This window comes from Nesoenas mayeri, assembly GCF_963082525.1.
Source record: "Nesoenas mayeri genome assembly, chromosome: 1".
NCBI lineage: Eukaryota > Metazoa > Chordata > Aves > Columbiformes > Columbidae > Nesoenas > Nesoenas mayeri.
In genome coordinates, this window is record NC_137541.1 from 55,210,569 (window position 1) to 55,224,877 (window position 14,309).

Here is a 14,309-nt window from a genome sequence, read left to right on the forward strand (position 1 = left end):
CATATTCCACAGTTCTCTCTCTCTAAATGTGTATGTTTATAGTTGTAGACAAGAACATAACCTATCAGAACAACTGGGGACCACAACTGAGAACTGAATTACCCTTAAAAACAGCCAGCCTTCTCAGAAGTCAGGTCTAAATGAGCAATTGCAACCTCTGTGCATGGTCAATAAGGTTATTCACCTTTCCTCATGTCACACACAGAGACAATCATATGCATTTAATCTCCCTATCACATTATATGTGCAAGGAGAAACACAGTCTGTGCATTGGAGGCGAGACTGAATAAGCGCTGCATCCATGTGGCAGGCAACACCCAAACCACGGTACTGCTCTGAAACAAAGCAAAGCAACTTTCTGTGCTGTGCCTTGCAGCCAAGGTGGGGAAAGCTCAGCTGCTTTTTAGGCTGATGGTGGCCTTCTGAGTGCTGACTTTTTTGGGGAAACTGAAAGAGTCTGTGTGGTTTTGATAGCCCTTGTAGCTTGTTTTATGAACACTGCTGTGCCACGTTGGAGCACTTGACACAGCAGGGACAGCTGAGCTGCACTGCAGCACCAGCACGCAATTCTTCATCACTTGTCCTAGCAAGAGCTTATCCATCTGCTTTTCTATCCCCAGAAGTTCAGACACTCTGTCATCAAGGTCACACAGTCTCTGAACGCCCCTCTTGTCATGCTTACGATATAGGAACAGGGAAAGGATTAGGCCTATTCCTGGTCTTTCTTTGTCTGGATGAGGATAAATAAAAACAAAAAATACCAAACTTTTCTTCAAAAGGTACCATATAGTCAGCTAGACAATCCAATTAACTTCAGCATCCTTATAATAGTTTTTGGTTTGTTTTTTTAATAGGAAGGACACTAGGTGACCAAATGTACATATCTGAAGAGTAGCTACTATTTGCAAATAAGCAGATCTTTCTTCCATCCAGACTGGCTTGCAAGACGTACTCAAAGTAACACTACTGACAGGAGTCTGTGCAGAGATTTAAAAGAAACAGCAATATAGCTACATATCCCTCTTAGAATATTTCCTCATAAGTAATATCTTTGTATGCACATGTGTATACACTGTAAATATTCTGCTCAACTACTTTGAAGTGAAGTTTTTACAATGTGAAATCTTGTGAAAGACTTCACAGTGCTCTGGCACAGTTATCTCTGAAAAAACAGCAGGATCCAGTATCACCATAAAATTGCTTTGGAAAGCAAGAGAAGAATGTGTTAGTCATCTAATCTCTGGGTGGATTTTAGGTGGACAAAACCTGGCCAGACATTGCAGGTTGGGCCTTTCATCAAGACCTTGCCTTTATGTTTCCCAAACAAGATGTTCTAGAGCACCGGCTCAGTACTGACTCAGGAGAAAAACACCCACCTACAAGAATCTGCTTAAGAAGCAGCTTTTTTCAGTGTCTAGATTTTCAGGGAAATCTAGCCACATCTGACTGTGTTCAGTGCATGGAAAAAGAAGAAAGCACCACACTGATTCTGTGTAACTGCACACTGCTTCTCTGAGGCGCCAAAAGCAAATAAAATTGGAACAGACTGCTACATTAGTGAACGTTTAGTAGGTCTTCTAACAGTCTAGATATTTCAGAATACTCTGCAATATTCTACTAGCCTGAGAGTACACAAATCACGGTTCACTGAAGTCTGAAGTGATGACCTATTTCCAATCCTTTACTGTTGCCAATGGGAAGATGCCACAAGGTAAGAATGAAGGGCAGTGCAAAAAGCAAATGGATACTCCTTCTCTCCCCATGGTGCCTCCTTCCCCAGTACATCTCTGGACTGTTAAGTAAGGGCTAATCACAAGTTTCTGTCATATATTCAGTCTGGCACTGGCAGCAGGAACAGAGTGGTAGGGCACACAACTGTGTTTTACTGCAGCGATGCAGGAACATCACTGAGCCATAATTTCTGTGTGACACTGTGCCTGAATCTCAAACATCTCTGGTGACCGTTTGTAGTGAAATGTACCTCAGTACTGCCGATTCTTGCAAGTCCCTGCTCAAATATGGCTATAAATATACTAGCAAACAGAAAAGCCAGTAATACAAGGAATTCTTTTCACACCGCCTTTGGCATCAGTGTTTTACTGATGCAATGTTCCTAGGTACCCCAAGAATCAAAACGTTTGAAATACTCCACTACTTTTTTCTCATTTTACACTTTCACTACGAACATATTGGATGTCCTGATTTCAAAATGGGGACAATGCCATCACCTCAATTCGTAAAGAAGGCATTACCTAACCAGCATTATACTTGTTAATTATTAACTTTGATAATAGTAAACCACAAAATGTCATATATATTCCAGAAATGGTTGACCAAACTCTTACTTTCCATAGTGCATGAAAAGCATCGTGCAGAAAAAGCGTCTGTTCTAGCAGATTACAAGAAAAGAAAGATATTGGAAAAATTATATAATGGTACAAGTCAGTGGGAAAAAAAAATAAAAAATCCTGAAGCTTGAACGTGCCTTCCATAATAAATCAAATACAGCACAAGGGTCAGTTTGAAAAAAAAAAAAAAAAAGGTGGTGGTGAGGCATTAGGGAAAAACAGAAGAAAAAAACTCATTCTTTAGAGAAAGAGGAAAGAGATTATTTATCTCCAAAGTGTTAAATTGAACTTGCTGCAAAATTGATCATACCTCTCCAGACTCGGAAATATCCTACAGCAATTATTGATCAAAAGCAGTGAATGTACTACAGACCATGTTTATGTGCCATACAAAGAAAAAAAGAGAGGGGAAAAGAACTGAAGCGTGCTTAAAACATACTTAACTTCGAAACACACTCAAATGCTGAGTTACTGATTAGATGAATTATTGCAGGAATGTGTATGAGGATAGATTATCTTCAGGAAAACATACCTGGCTAGATTGAAAGAATCATCGATCAAGCCTGCTCGATTACTGACAGAGATAACCTGTGAGGGGCAAGCAGAAATATTGAACCATTTAGGGCAACGGAACACTGAAGGTTCCCCTACCAAAGCAAATTTTAGGGATGAGAAAAGGGGCTTACCTCATGGTTCCTTGTCAGCTGATTAATTAGCAGCCTCCAGTTCCTAATATCATAATTAACTCTGAAGTAGCCAGTCTGGTTGATGTTCCCCAGCAACCAACTTGCCTCTTCCAAATCAGGAATTCTGTGGTGTTCTGGAAACAAAGAAAAAGATGGGAAGGGGACTTGTTTTTAAATTAAAAAGTTCTAATTGTATCTGTTCAATTCTTTCCTTCTTTAAATATCCATGAAGGCAGTAGGATTAATTCAAAGACTAACAAAAACATTGTATTTGATTAATAATTTTCTTTATCTGGTCTAATATGGAGAGACACCAGCTGACATTCCTATGGGGACCTTCTACCTACATAAAACTCCAAAGGCATCTTTTTTTCCAGTAAATAGTATTTGTACCAGAGGTGCCCATTTTAAGTCTGGTACATTCTGCCCACGCTAGAACAGCTTTCTACAACCATAACCCAAATAATTCAATGGATGTGCTACAGAGAGGAGTCTAAACCTGTGATTAAAACAAAGAATTCTTAAGTGTTTCTGCATGTAGTTGATGAAGCTTTTATATCGGATTTTAAATTAAAGTATTTTCAGTTGTACAGCTTTGAGCTACTAACAACTGAGAGGTTTCCCTTTAGAACTAGACCAATTAACCTTATATCAACTAACCTGTTCTTCTTTCACCTCTTTTTAAGTAATTGCTTTGAAGCTGAAAGTCTAAATTTATTCTAGTATTTGTACCAGCTAGAAGTCAGGCAGTCCATGACTATTTGCAGGACTAGGGATTTAAACAATAAAAATACCCTGAGTTCACAACACACACTTAAAGAATCATCAGGGAATCAAGCCTCAGGCTGCAATGTCTCTTGAAGAAGCCTTCAGTCTAGTAAAATATTCTGACAGAACTGATCATGAACCAGAACTCACTAAAAATCCAGCTTTTTTTTTTTTTTCTACTGTAATAAAATTAGTTTGTACACTGTTGAAAAAATAAACAGTCTTCTCATGCATTTTTTAAAATAAAAAAGAAATACACAAAATTTCTCTTAAATGTAATGCCATCAGGAATTGTTTAGTATGCTTGAATCCCTTGAAAGTAATGAATGGGAAAAAAAATTTAACAATATAGACTTAACAATTCTCATATACTATCTAGAATGTAGACTTACTAAAGAAATTGATTTGTTTCAGTTTTTCTTATAAAAAAGTAATTTCTGAGCAAATAACAGATGACTAGGACTGCAGATAGAAGTTATGCTTCTCCCTTGACTAAATACCTTTAGCAAACACACCATCATTTTAAGGTGCAAAAATACAAAGAGCAGCAAGACCCAAATCCTAAAAGCATCAAATTATATGTTTAACTTTAAATTAATGGAATTGTGCTATGCACATGAATTCAGATAAAAAGCTGCAGGATTAAAAAAAAATAAAGTCCTCTTCTTACCTAGGTCATCGTGACATCATTAAAATATCTTAAAAATACACTTCTTAGAAACACATAAGTCCAGGATAACTCAGTTGTTGCCTGCTCAATTCAATTGTTATTGCTCTACTAAGGTTTGTCTAACTGACTTGCACCAGTTCAATTTTATTCTATATAAACAAATGGGGAAAATAAAATATAGACCACTAGTTTTAGTTAAAATATTCTTCACATCCATGTAGTTATCTGCAATAAAGCACCAAGCAGAAACACCATTTAGGAGTCAACATATCCTGCAGAATAGGACTAAGTGAGAAAACCACAACTAAGTCCTACAACTCTGTGGTTTTCCCAGGAATTCATACCCTCAAAGGACCTAAGCTGCATTTGGAACAAGGTTTTCACACCGGGTGCCTCTCCCTCTCCCTCTCCTTCTCCTCCCCTCCCCTCCCCTCCCCTCCCCTCCTCTCCTCTCCTCTCCTCTCCTCTCCTCTCCTCTCCTCTCCTCTCCTCTCCTCTCCTCTCCTCTCCTCTCCTCTCCTCTCCTCTCCTCTCCTCTCCTTTCTTCTCTGTTAAACACTGGGCTATATAGCTCAGTCCCAAGCAAACTCTCTTAAGACTGCTATATTGAATTACTCCTCTGTTTAAATTAGTTTTTCACTGGACCTGAAGTCAAAATTACCCAGTTACTCCAGACTACCTATGAAAGACTTGAATCCTGGTTCCTGTGTAAACCACTGAATCTTTTACAAAGAAAAAGATTACTGTACAAATATTGTAGAAGATCATAACAATTTACAGCATAGTGATAAAGGCTCTTTCTTAGAACAGATTTGGACCAAATAACTGCTGTAAAACAGGGAGAGAAGGAATTTGAATCTGGATCTGCCCCATTCTATTTACCCAGCGTGGTGCTGTGAATACAGCCTGTCACCCCTAATTCTCAGATGAGTTCCTTATCAACCTAGAGGGTTTCTTAAGAGCAACAGCAAAATATCCACTTGTCTATCTAGGAAAGATGGCATTTAGAAATTTTGCTGGGTCTTCAGAGGCGTGCTGCTGTGTGGAGCCAGGAGCAGGCAGCTCATGCTTGGCACAGTTTCTACCACCTTTCCCCTCTACTCCACCCTGGTGAGACCACATCTGGAATATTGTGTCCAGTTCTGGGCCTCTCAGTTCAAGAAGGACAGGGAACTGCTGGAGAGGGTCCAGCAAAGGGCAACAAAGATGATTAAGGGAGTGGAGCACCTCCCTTATGAAGAAAGGCTGAGGGAGCTGGAGCTCTTTAGTTTGGAGGAGACTGAGGGGTGACCTTATTAATGTTTATAAATATATAAAGGGTGAGTGTCACGAGGATGGAGCCAGGGTCTTCTCGGTGTCAAACAATGATAGGACAAGGGGTAATGGGATCAAGCTGGAACACAAGAGGTTCCACTTAAATTTGAGAAAAAACAACTTCTCAGTGAGGGTGACAGAGCACTGGAACAGGCTGCCCAGGGAGGTTGTGGAGTCTCCTTCTCTGGAGACATTCAAAACCCGCCTGGACATGTTCCTGTGCGACCTCACCTAGGCGTTCCTGCTCCAGCAGGGGGATTGGACTAGATGATCTTTTGAGGTCCCTTCCAATCCCAAACATACTGTGATACTGTGAACCCAGTTCTGCTTTCCGCCCATGCTTGTCTGTTGCAAACTAACCTTTAAATGCTACCATCTTTAAAAGTAATTACTTGTAACTTGTTAATCCCTGCAGGTCTATGACACCTAAAAAACGTATCAAATAGGCTATGAGTACACCTTAATCAATATCTGGGAAAATACAATAAATGGACATTTTCAAAACCAGATGCAACAAAAAAAAAGTATATACATTTTTTCTTGTTTGAGTATTTTTATGAAATTTTGATCTCTGAAGCAAAGAAAAATACTTATGCTTTAATGGAGTACCAAATGATACTTGCCAGTCAAATATGACAAGGTCAAAATAACCTATTTCACAAGTAACAAGCTGTGCAACACCTTCAAAATGTATTGGTTTGATGTAGAACAGTATCTTTTCAAAGCTCAATGGCATTATTGCTGTTTGGGTCAGTTTAAATCCAACCATAACCCCTCATTATAATTTTTTATAAGACCACTCATGTGTTGACCTCCTCCTGAAATAGAGGACAGGAATCTTTCATGCCTTTCGAGCTCATACAAGCATGTGATTATTTTAAAGGACTGCCTGATGCATGTGCTTCACATAGTTCTATATAATTTACTGGAATTTCATTTTTTTGAGTCTGATTATTTTCATGCCTTTCTATAAAAGAAATTCTTTATTTCGGTGATTACAGCACTGAAAATTCCTATACACCTGGGCAATTTCTCCACTTAGCACAAACACATTTATTAGTTTCCTATTGAAAGCATTATAGTTAGGAAAAAGGTAGTCATTCATATAAACCCTATATTAGCCATTCATGACTTTCTAAACAACAACAAAGATTTCATTTGGGAAGAAATTTATCTTTCATGGTTTTAGTTCACCTCTTACAATTCCATCTAAAATATATAAGCAGTTGTATTGGAGATTAAAGGGAATTTTTAAAACTTTCCTCCATCAGAAAGTGTTTTTCCATGGTCACATTTGGGATTCCTCAGAAAATAACACTACTCTGAACCTTCCAGTTTTGCCACATACATATAGGAGACATTCAGGAGGAAATGGTTAAATTTTATGACATATGTTTTGAAGTAAGAAAATCAGCTAGGGTCTGATTCTCATTTTCTCTGCTCTGGAAGTGTGAGACTCCTCCAGCTGGTGCTAACTACATGTTGCTTGAAGTTCTGAGCTCTCCCAGCTCTTGAGTAACTTCAGCTCCATCAAAAGCAGCAGGAATGATGGAAGCCTGCTGATTCACATGGCAACATAAGCATCTCCCGAAGCAGGCTTGGGTGAAGGACAGCCTTCTACAAGATGCTGCTCCAATGCTGACAAGAGTGTGGGCTAAACACAGTTCTACTACAGGTTCAAGTGTTCAGACTCACAGTTGTTATTTTAAGTCTTCATTTTACACACCCCCTAGCATACTAAGAAATTGGTTTACGCTGGTAGAATCCCTAGTGGAAGAACTGACTCCATTTTCATGCAAAAGTAATTCCACAAGAGTAGCACAATTTCATGCCAACAACAGCAAGTGAAATTTTTCTGACAATGTTCCATGAGGAATTTCACCACAATCACAATATTTCATGAAAATATACTGTCTTTAACTAAATTCTGCAATTTTTTGCAAGAACTTTTCATACAAGAAGACAAACCAGAAGAAAAAGTTCTTATAAGCTCACTTGCCATGTTGCCATAGCTCCACGTTGAAACAAAATGTTTTGTTATAGTGAACAACAGAATAAATGGAGCACATCAGTAAATATGATCACGTTTTTTTCTCAAATACTCTTTCCTCAGACTACCCTTCTATCCATTAACATTCCTACATTATGGACCTGCTAATGTCTAAGGTGATACACAATATAAGCAGCAGTTTTCTGTTAAGATGTTTGCTCAGCTCTTGGGATAAGGGGAGTAATTCTGCATCACTCTGTCAAAATTGTGCCAGGATTGCAGGTCTTGTACCCCTGGTCCTCACCATGGCTGGCTAGAGTTGTAAAGCAGGACCTATATATTTATTTTACACCACAGTGCTTTCCTTCCTCCTGTTTGTGAAAGATAGAAGAGTGGAGTGTGGAAGTAACATAGGTCAAGTCCAGCAGCTGAGTCTCAGAAAGGTAAAGAAATAGTATTCTTCTAATGTTCTATTCCCCAGTGGGCATCCAGCAAACCTCAGGTCAGAAGCAGCTGTCTTCTACAAAACACTTCATGAAGGAGAATCGGAGTGTCAAGGGGCCTACAGTTAAAGCAGAGATTATCTGGCAGGAGATGGCATAATATAGTGAGACTTGCTCTTTGGAAGGCAATTGCCCTGTTGAACTTTCTTTCACCCATCTCATGGCAATCCTGTGGAGATACTAAGAGGAGGCTGAATGAGAGTCACTTTACCAGAGGCAAGGAAGTTCATTAGAGGAATATTTTCCTGGAACTTAACAAGTCAGTCAATATATATGAGGTGGGGATGGAAAGGGTAGGAAGGCAGACTGCAAAGCTGTGTCAGTCAGTTCAGCAGCACTTGCTGAGTCACATGGAGATGTTTCCTACCTGGTCTCTGAGAACCAGAACAGTCATGCCAGGGAACAGCAAATTTGCCTTTGTCCAAAGCCTTGCTCATCTGTTTGAAATGGATGCTAGCTAAACCTCCTTACTTGAGGTTAAAGCCAGTTCTCCTGGATTTGCCAACACCTTCCTGCAAGCTCTGATAAGCAGTCCTCTGGTGGGGATGGGCTCAGTTCAGAGCCGGTCCTTGACTTTTTACCCACTACTGGGTTTGGGCTAATCCCAAAATACTGAGGACATTATGTGCATACATCATTACAACTACTGCAAAAGAGAAAACTTATCTAGGAGAAACAGAGACAAGCCTTGGATCTATGACAGAGCAGAAGTCTGTAACATCAATGATTTCCACAGTGTTGGTGAAATCTATTATTCAGTAGAACTGCAAGAATGTAGCACCAAGACCACTGCAGTCATCTTAGTGTGACGTCTCTGACCTCAACATCAACAGGAAGGCTAATCACGAGATGTCTCCTTTCTTTGTGACCAGTTTAGTTTTCAGAAGCTTAACAGCTGTCACTCACCTGGAGCAGAACTGCCTCATCCATGGCCATGGGGAGTGAAAAGGGAAAAAGGTGGTGGTGACATACCTGTGCAGCACTCTGAGAGCAAGAGATACAGCTCCATTTCACATGGCCAGACAAACTGAGCCACTAAAAGGGTCATCTGATAGCTGGCATAAGAACTAATAGGTAGAAAAATGGTTATATAAATGCTATGGCTCACTGGGTAAGGAGAGCAGAGACTGGCAGAAGCACATGCAAAATGAAAACCTTCCAAAATTATGACTACATACTTTCCACAAACAGGTGTGAAGAGCTACACTGAATATGAAACATCTTGGAGATTATGCACTTTGTCAGGCAAGTTGCCAAGGTCTGGCACTGTTCTCTCTACAGGATTTGTTGCAAAGGACAATGAATTAAATCTCAAAAAGATGTTGCATAGTTGTAATTTCCAGTGTGCTCCTTCACCTTGATATTGTGAAGAGTGGACAGAATGAGCTCTGTTGCCAGCAGTTGCGATGATCTGCAATTATCTGAACTAAGCCTGCTCAGCATGTTGAACAATTAGAGATCTGCATGCCTTACTATCTCTAGTATGTAACGAGACATAGCCAGGATGAGAAGAGAGCAGCAAACCAAGCATTCTACATTCAGTGGCTCTCACAAGACTGGACAGTAGCCTTCTACCCCTTGCTCATGAAAATGCCAATTGGCACCCTACAATACCTAGATGAGGTAACAGACATGGTACCAAAAGGATGCAAAAATCAGTAATTCTGTCTCTTGTCCTTTTGGATGTACATGAAGGAATACACTCTCTCATCAGCAAATAACCACCCCTGACAAACTCTAGTCCAAGGCAGGGGGTGTACTTCCCTAGGAAATCGTTATTTCAGCTAACACAAAAAATGAGTATTTCCTCACAACAATACAAGTAGCTATTTCAAAACTCATTTCTCTCAGGTAACACACAGACAAGGTTAATTTTATTGAAAAAAAATTAAGTGATATGCCAAGTCATTAACTGGGGCCCTCTTCATTACTGGCAGCTGAAATGAGGTATGTGATCAGTATTACATGAGAGACAACTGACAGATCTTCATCATCTCCTATCTACTCTTCAGGTTACCCTGAAAGCTTCTTTACCACAGCAGTTCAGCCAACAACAAGGAAATGCCCACTCCTTCCTAGAGAGGGCATTGAAAATATCCTCATGAACAGCATTTCCACCAAATTTGATTTGAGTATCTGTATTCATTTACACTCACTTGAAGTACAATGTGACCACTCCCAGTCTTCCAAATATCCTCTGGAGTAGTTTGTTTCACCTCCAGCTGGCAAAGTTGTTCCCAGCCTACTCGCTGGGACAATGCTGAAACTGTATCCTCTGCACAACAGAAAGTCTTCATGATTCTTGCCATCCACAAGAATCAATCCTGGGAAACGTCCTTTCCAGTCTCAGAATCCCTCCCACATCCCCATGAAACAAACGTAACAGCTGCAGAAAATCTCCAGGACCACCACAAATTCATCTATACCAGCCCCAATACATAACAGTGCACACAATGAGTCATATATTGAGTACATTCAAGGATGTTCTTCCTGGCTTTTTTATGTTGAGGAATTCTTCAGCTGAGCTAGACAACAATAAGCAAGAGGACATGCTTGCTGTGGTCATAAGTTTACAGTCTCACTTTCAATGAGGCAGAGCAAGTGACTGAGTGAGCCAGTAATGACGAAGGACAAGGATAATGACAATAGATCACAGTGGCATTGATTCACTACACAGGAAACTGATGACTCAAAAAGGTTCCTCTTCAATTTCTATATAGCAGCCACCCCAAAATCATTGCTCACACTGGCCATCATTAATTTGTTGATTTCTTGAAGGCATTTCGATAGGAGCAGTAGATCTTAAAAGAGTGGGTAGTGGTTTTATGGACTTGTTCCTCCACAGCACTCTGCAGGTAAAAGGCAATGAAGAAGCAACTGTGCATATAACAGTGATATACTGAATGTTCAAGGCAGGAGTGAAGGGAAGGAGGCATGCATGTACAACCTAATGAGATGAGATGAGATGAGGTGAGATGATCAACTCTCTCTGAAGTCAGTGGGAATCTTTCTATTAACTTCAATGAGAGTTCAATCAAGCCCTAAAGGACAAAAGTAGAGCAAGTCATTAAGGCAGACTGTGAAAGTGCAAACAGGTTTTGAAGTATTCTGGATGTGTTAATATTAAAAAGTATAGCCAAGGCGATATATTTCTGCGAAGTGAGGCAGCATATGTATGCTTTGACTAGAGTATGTTTCCCAGGTATAAAAAGTCCTCTGGTCTCAAGTACATTTCTAGATTGTTATATCATGGGAACAGCATAAAACATGTTATGTTCTGGTAGGCTGCAAATGATCACAGCAAAGAAACACCTTATACCACTAGAAAGTTGGGATACTCAGATTTCCACTGATCATGCACCATTCATTTCTAGTCCTTCTGGCTACTAAACTCTATGTCACTATTATCGTTTAGTGACTTATAAAACAAAACAAAACAAAAAAAACCAACCAACCAACCAACCAAACAAAAAAAACACACACACACACAAAAAACAAAAAACAAAAAAAAAACCCCACAGGCTCACACAGGTTTGACTCTTTCCTCTCTACAGTTAAATTTCTATCAAAGGGAAATCTCTATACTCTTCTAATTTTACAAGAAGGGGTCAGTTCTCCCTCCACAGCCCTTGTGTTGAGGGGATGCATGGCTTCTTCTTTTCCCTTCCATATAATTCTATTCAATTGTATACATTTCTTCCCTCACTATCTTCAATTCCAGTCCAAAACTGTCAGCTGATGTAGCAGGAACTGCTAAGAAAATAGAGAAATACTTTATGAAATTTCTATGGCAGGATTCCTTTTTCAGGGTGATAAAAAGACCACTGGTATCTAGTTCTAGCTGTCCTCAGGACAATAACTATTATGATCATGTTGGAACTGAGGAGGGAGAAAATAAGTAGTAAGCAGAACAATGCACTTTTGAGGTCCAGCATCTGGTTATCTAATAGAGAGAAGAAATACTTTGATAGGTCAGTAAGGAAATTTTTAATGACAGTAAGCATTTCTTAGCCCTGGTTCACACTATGGATCAGAGTTTAAAATGCCAGAATTCTACATACTTTGCATTTACTAAGTTATATTCATCAGATGCTTTGCTATAAAAATATTACATTTAACTTTCACCAATCAATAAAGTGAATTGCATTCATCAATGATTTGATATGTGTTGCTAAATAAAAAAATCTTAGCACTTAGGTACACATTTCTAGGTAAAAGCTTTTCATTATACTGTCTAACTTCTGCGATAATTATAAATCTTTCTTGTTGCTCACCCTTCACTCCTCCTCCCTCCCTTCCCAACTCTCTTTTTTTTTTGTAATTCATTTCAAGTAGCTAAAACTGGGTGCAGAGCAACTAAACAATTATCTAGGATCAATTCCAAAGAAACAGTTGAGGAACACACAAGTATGCTTTATGAGATTCCACTGGGAGGAAAGTTTATTTTTACCTGATTTGTTAGACACCCATATAATTGCCTCTGATGAGATGTGGCTCGTATTTCCTACCGCAATTGTTAATGGAATCTGCCACAAGTAGCTGCAAGACAAAGGAGGGGGAATCTAAGAACAAAAATACTGAACTGATTCTTCTCACAGCAATCAGGGATCATGTCAAAGAAATCAAAACACAATTTCAGTAGCAGTGTAAAGATGTGGATTCTAGTAAGTTACTTTGATTTTGAAATGCATTTGCTATTAGCAATCAAACAATGAAAAAGTCATTCATCTTAAAAAAAACCCCTGAATTATATTTTACATTTTTCACACACTGTTATCATATGAGGACTTTTTTGCAAGGCTTTCCTAGTTTAAGAAAATTATTAACAAAAAAGGAAGTAAGGATTTCCCATAGAAAGAAGAACACTCTTTTACATTTACTTTGAAAAAGAAAATCTCCAAGTAAAATATGCTTTGATGTATAGGGACTCCAAACATTAAAAATAACATACTCTTCTAGCAACTTCTTACAAAGCTATGACAGGTTTCATAGCTACTGATTTATAAAAACAAAATGAATGGGATGGATCTACACTTCTTTGCACCACTTATTATCACTTACATGTACACAGACTGGGCAAAACATGCTACATGTGGATTTGGAGATATGCTGGTATAATCAGACCCAGACATCCTTATAGGGTATCACAAGTTGTTTCTCATGTGGCATAAATATCATAATTTACCTTGGACTTTTATATAACATATTTATCTCAGTAAACAGGAATTGGCTGTATTAAGTCAATCTTTTGGGAGAGATGCTCCTGCTCCTGTGGGGAGGATTGAACTGGATGATCTTTTGAGGTCCTTCCAATCCCTAACATTCTGTGATTCTGTGATAAATTCCTGTGCATCTTCATCATCACCTCTATTCCTGAACACTCAAAAGTTTTATTTTACCAGCCAGTGACAGAACAGGCAATTCCCTCACAGCTCTGCCATGCCATTTTGTACACTGGTCAAGGGGAAGCACTCAGTAATGGTACAGGTACTTTTGTCTAGGGACTAAGTGTGCATTATAGCAAGGCAGCATGGCAAGAGAATGGCCCCAACTCAGCTACCACCTCATGCTACCACTTAGATATCAAATAAGTATATAATTTTAGACTGATTGCATTAAAATGGTACAAGGATGAGTGTGGGCAAATTCTTGGTACCCACATCAGCTTCTCTCCTGCTAATACACAACATGGCAAAACTAACCTATGGTACCACAAAATTAAGGTTTTCTCTTTTCCACTTACCCAGAAGCCTGCTCCACTGAACTACGAACACCATCCACATGTGCCTCAGGCACAGCTGACACACACTGGCTTGGAAGGGCTGTGCCTGGGAAGGTGTCTGCCATTTGGCACTGCAAACCATGACAATCATGCACCACCAAATTCCTCCTGTGCCAATTCAGTGAGAAATGGTAGACTACTCAGTAACTTCTGTTCCCTGCTGCTCTCAGATTTCATTAATAAAATGAGGATTATCTGATTCTATTATTTCAAAGGCCAGATCCAGAAAATGCTTCCAGACATGAGTA

The 14,309-nt window shown here is 39.3% G+C and overlaps 1 protein-coding gene across 1 annotated transcript in view; it reads right to left on the minus strand.

Moving 5' to 3' along the window:
* Positions 1–14,309, minus strand: part of TRHDE (thyrotropin releasing hormone degrading enzyme) — a gene marked incomplete at its 5' end in the record, with an annotated part of 209,637 nt that overhangs the window by 39,116 nt on the left and 156,212 nt on the right. Inside the window, 3 exons of the mRNA XM_080363423.1 lie at positions 2,881–2,936; positions 3,035–3,168; positions 12,730–12,818. Coding sequence (XP_080219549.1) covers positions 2,881–2,936; positions 3,035–3,168; positions 12,730–12,818 — 279 coding nt within the window. The remainder of the gene's footprint in view (positions 1–2,880; positions 2,937–3,034; positions 3,169–12,729; positions 12,819–14,309) is intronic.